This window comes from Pundamilia nyererei, unplaced genomic scaffold (assembly GCF_000239375.1).
Source record: "Pundamilia nyererei isolate P.nyererei 1_Seehausen unplaced genomic scaffold, PunNye1.0 scaffold00085, whole genome shotgun sequence".
NCBI lineage: Eukaryota > Metazoa > Chordata > Actinopteri > Cichliformes > Cichlidae > Pundamilia > Pundamilia nyererei.
In genome coordinates this window covers 125,544-130,771 of record NW_005187486.1, presented here as the reverse complement: position 1 = coordinate 130,771, position 5,228 = coordinate 125,544, and the positions used below count along the sequence as shown (strand labels likewise).

General features: G+C 42.7%; 1 protein-coding gene across 1 annotated transcript in view; it reads right to left on the bottom strand.

Moving 5' to 3' along the window:
- Nucleotides 1–1,389: 1,389 nt before the first annotated feature.
- Nucleotides 1,390–5,228, bottom strand: part of desmb (desmin b) — an 11,716-nt gene continuing 7,877 nt past the window's right edge. The window contains exons 4-9 of the mRNA XM_005738632.1: nucleotides 4,993–5,154; nucleotides 4,759–4,884; nucleotides 4,447–4,667; nucleotides 4,232–4,275; nucleotides 3,747–3,832; nucleotides 1,390–1,622 (exon numbers count right to left, since the gene is read on the bottom strand). Of these exons, the coding sequence (XP_005738689.1) occupies nucleotides 1,581–1,622; nucleotides 3,747–3,832; nucleotides 4,232–4,275; nucleotides 4,447–4,667; nucleotides 4,759–4,884; nucleotides 4,993–5,154 (681 nt within the window). The 3' untranslated portion in view covers nucleotides 1,390–1,580. The remainder of the gene's footprint in view (nucleotides 1,623–3,746; nucleotides 3,833–4,231; nucleotides 4,276–4,446; nucleotides 4,668–4,758; nucleotides 4,885–4,992; nucleotides 5,155–5,228) is intronic.

The window sequence follows — 5,228 nt, the reverse complement described above, 5'->3', positions numbered from 1 at the left end:
GTAATAAATATAGATTCTTATTGGCAATTTTATTCCTTGATTTTTCTTCTTTTGTTTGTTTTTTTATTTTTTTTATTTTACAAACATTCTGTTGTTTTATAAGCATTCACATATAAATCAGGACTCCTATTTGTACTTGTGGACTTTAAACTAGAGGCAGATGCGGGACTTCCATCTGCCTCATCAGGGACTCATTCTGGACTATAAAGTAGATTAAGCCTACATTTGAATTCTGTTTTTGTATTTATTCTTTACTTTCTCTCAGACCATTAAACACCATCAGGGCTACAGCTGAAATAACAAAAACTCCAACTGTCTGGTGTAAATTTGAACATCCATTTAATGGGATACTCAATTATAATGATGTAATGATAAAACAATATTAATAAGTCTGTTAACTATTGGCATTTTTACTGGCCTACACTGTCCATACGTATTCATTGTTGGACGCTTTTGAAGTTGCAGGACTTGTGAAACTTGCCATATTTCAGCATGGTGTGCAGCTTATAGAAGCCAAAGATTTCAGCCAATTCAGCTCCAATCAGATGACTAAAGATAATAAAATACACCATTTTATGCTTCAAGGTCATAGGTCAAAGGTCAGACATTAGCGTGTTGTTATGAAAGCAGGCTGACATCCTCACGTTGTTATAAAAACATCATAAATCATCAAATAGGTAGTATAGCCCTTGCCCTTTGGGGAGAATTGTGCTCCACTGTTTATTCTTTACTTGCTTTCAGCCTATTAAACATCATTTGGGCTACACACATCCAATAACCATTGTCTATTAAGCACATTCACAGACTGCTTTGTAATCCTACACATACAGTAAAGTTCTGTTCCTATTTCCTCCATTTCCACCTTTCAGTAAACACCAGATCAAGGTCAGAAACTCAAAGAGCAGGAAGCTTAAAATAATTCAATGTGACAGGTTTCTTAAGAAATTTGCAATCATATAATCTGAAACTGAAAAAAAGATCAAATATGAGTATCAGTGAAAAAAAATAGTTTCCTTAAAAATGTAATCAAAACTATACTCATGAGGAGGGAGTTCAACGTTCACTTTCTACTTTTTGTTTTTCAGTTTCAGCTCTGATTTGGCTCCATGGGTCAGAATCTGTAATTTATTGGGCATCTGAAGTGATTTTAAACTTCAGAGCTGAATATGTTGCAAGATTCTCCATCTGACCAACTCAGTTAGCTGCAGACTACAACTGATAGACGACTACTATTCTACTTAATATTCTTTTTGCTCATTTATTAGAGATTATAAAGTCTTAAACGGTCAGTAAACACAGAAATTTCCTGATTAAATTGAGAGTTTTCCTTTTTTCAGTTTTTGCATGTTAACCTACATTTAACCAAAAATAAATAAATCCTGATGAATTTCTGCTTTAAATACACACATCTCAGTAACTTGCAAACAAACACAGGGCAGGCCGTAAAGACGAGTGTGTAAAGTCTTATTTCTTAGTTTTATTTCTTTTGCTTGTTTCTTTATTGTTTTCATGTGTCCGTCTCAGGCAGGGACACATGAGAGCTTTTTGTTTCTTCTTCTCTTCTTATGTCCTGCAGGCTGTTACATGATGTCTTGCTGGTGCTGCGTGGACTCGCTGACAACCTGAAGGAGAAAAACATGAGACAGAAACATAAAAGCCTTATCAGATGACTTCTCTGTCTGGATGAATGTAAGATATCTGGAAATGAGTGAACACTGTCCCAAATCCATACAAACTACAACAGTCGAGACAGAAAGATTACAGTCAGAGAGCCCAGGTGAACACAGAACAGATTAAGAAACACCAGCAGTCACTTCAGCAGTTAATTACTTACATTAAAGCAATCTTTATTTGTATGTAAAGTTTCTAAAATATTAGGTGTAAATAAGGTAATGGACTGTTTTCTGTCTAAATATGGGACAATTGCATTTGCTGGTGTGGCAAGAGTGTTTTCTGCAGTTCTGCTTCAGAGGAGTGGTGTGGCAGTGGGCAGTGCCAAAAGGCTGGCAGAGTAGCTGGGACTGATTGGTATGATCAGTCCTGGTATTTCAGTTGCCAACCTGTAACGTAGCGGGGAAGGCTGTGCCAGAAACAAGTCGGCTGAAAAGCTGCACAGAGCAATTTGAAAAAGTTGCAACTAATACTTACCCAGCTCTTTAACAGTGTGTTTGTGTTGGTCCGTCGTGTCTCAGTGCTGTCGAAACCCAGATGCGCTAGGACGGATGTGCAACCAGTACAGCCAGTGGAAGTGCTGACAGCAATGCTGGCAGAGATGGCCATCGTGCACCAAGAACAGGCGACTGTGCATCAAGATCAGCTCCAGTGGCTACAGAATTAGGCCGAGCGCCATATGAGAGTGCACCTAGTCTCGGTCTGGCATCCCCCTGGCTCCTCTGTTGTCCCACACAGTCATGTCAAGTAAACCGTGACATGGCTGTATGACTGGCCAAAAACCACCTGGCAGTGCAGCCAGCAAACCTGCTGGATCAACCACAGCCAGTTGTGGAGAATTGGCCGGTCCCAGCCCCAAGGAGGAGGTTCCCCAGCTCCACTATAACTTTGCTGGTTATGGAGCAGCCACCACAACAGCCAGTCTCGCTGTCTCCCCACAGGTTCCAGCAACTAAGCTGCCCCCAACTCACAGGGAGCCGTGCAAATGCTGAGGCAGGTATGTTGGAGGTGTGGGCGGCCAGGACACTGACATTAGGAGTGCCCACTGACGGATGTGGGGTAGCTGTTCCGTGTTGCTGGCCCTCCAACACCTACCCCAGGTCCACGAGGGACATGCACTGTCAAGGTGCCAGTGGATATACGCCAGGCTCTGGTGGACTCGGGCTATAGGGTGAGTCTGGGCTGCACGCAGACCCTGGTCCTCCAAACCCTGGTACGGCACGGGGCGTTGGTGGAGGTTAGATGTGTGCATGAGGACATACACAAATATCCCATAGTGCCGCTCCAAATTAAATACAAGGGCAAAACACATGGTGTAAAGGCTGCAGTTAGCTTGCACCTGAGGCATCCCTTAATTCTGGGTACAGATTTGCTGGTGTTCAATAACCTGTTGGGGCAATGTGTGGGGATACAATCACGAGCTTTAGCAAGGGGGATGTTTGTGCTGTGCTTAGCGGAGACTTTTAGTTTATTCAACTCTGACTCTAGGGAGGAGGAGGAGGCCATCTAATGAGGCCCTGCTGCCTCCAGCGATTCACTCCACAGGATATTTCCCACTAGAGGAATCTCATGACTAAACTCTATGCAACCTCAGCTTCTGATCAAGTGATAAAAATTGATGGTTTGCCCTGACACAGCACTGACCTACCTGTAATTTGTATTGATTAAAGATAGGCTTCATAGAGCGAGTCATAACACTGGCACCTCCAGGCCCTGTTTCAGATCATCTCCCGAGTCGGCATCCCGAAAGAGATACTGACCGCCGGTTCATGACCGGCTTTGTGGAGCTGACCAGCCATGTAACTAATCTCACTCAAAAGTGTGCCCCAGATCTGGTCCAGTGGACAGAGCAGTGCCAGGCAGCATTTGTGCAGTTGAATAAAGCTCTACCGGTCTTTGATAAGTTAAAATGTGATTTATAGAACATAAATACATTTTTCATGAATTTCTTGAATAAGGTGCTGGAGTGGATCACATCAAAAGAAAAGCAAACAAACAAAAGAAAAAATCCTTATGAAGGGAACTTAAAAACTTACAAGGCTAATGAATGCAGTTTTATATCTTAGCAGTTTTACCTCTCCATCGCGAGTCTCGATGGTCTTGATGAGGACAGTCTTCTTTGAATGCATCTCAGAGGAGCGCTGCTGCTCAGGGCTGGTCTCTGATTAACAAAGGTCGGAATACATTTAATTTTTATTTAATATGTAGAATGTGTTATGTTATTTCGAAAAATCAATGAAAACTTTATGTGGATGCCTCTTGGACCTATGAAATACAAGTTAAATACAACCCCATAACACTGGGGTTGTATTTAATTTGTAGGTTAATTGATTTAGAAATCAATTCATTAATTAACACCCATTTTCTTAATTAAGTAAAATTTTAATCTTACACAGTTTTAATGTGGTAAAAAAGTAAAATATTATTGAAATGTATAACAAACAGTAAATGAGGCTCCATCTGAACAGACTGTGGAATCAAACAGAATAAGGCCTGTGTCCTGGTTAAAGGAAGCCTAGCCCCTGGTGGTATGTTTAGGTAACTGGAGCTGTGTGTGCACCTCGGAAACTCAGCGTGGAGTAGGTTTGCACAGGCAAGGCAATCCTGCAGCGGGAGAAGGGAAAGTGTAGAAAATATCATTTTAAATGTTATTTTATGTGTATCTGGATACAAATATTGACATTCTGAGGCAGTTTTCTTTTCCAAAGCTTTATTGTAAAGGCAGCACACTAAAACAAAAGAATTTTGGCCTGGTTGGATAGTTTGATAAATTACCTGCTCTCCTCTCCTTCCAGCAGCTTCCTGTAGGTGGCGATCTCCACATCCAGCGCCATCTTGACATTGAGTAGGTCCTGGTACTCACGGAGGTGGCGCGCCATCTCGTCCTTCATGTTGGCGATCTCCGCCTCCAGGCGGGCAATGCTATCCTGGTAGTTGCCGGCCTCTCGTCCATGACGGTCCTCCATGTCCCGCATCTGCCTCATCAGAGACTCATTCTGGATTAATCAGAGAGGAGAGTCTGAAATCAAACCGAGCTCAGAGAAGATTACGTTTAAATAAAAACCGAAGAAGGTTTATGAGACCTACGGTGCCTTTGAGGGAGTCGATCTCACAGGTGTAGGCCTGGATCTGGTGTCTGAACTCCATGGTCTCCTGACGGGCCTGCTTCAGAGCCTCGTTGTTCTTACTTACCGCCTGGTTCAGATCAGACACCTGCAGGGTCAAAGGTTAAATAGATTTCACAATTTATTTTAAATCCCCAACTCTTGGATGTCAGAATTGATCTCTAAGTGTCGTTAATACAGACAACATCCCTCTGACCTTGGACTTGTACCACTCCTCAGCCTCTGCGATGTTCTTGGCAGCAATGCCCTCATACTGAGCCCTGATGTCTCGTAGTGCTGCCGTCAGGTCCGGCTTGGACATGTCCATCTGGATCTGGACTTGAGTCTCCTGCATCTGGGCCTGCAGCTCACGGATCTCCTGTGGGAGGAGGAGAAACGTAAGGTTGACTGGCCTGTTATATTTGAATTTGAATTTGATATACCTTTATTAGT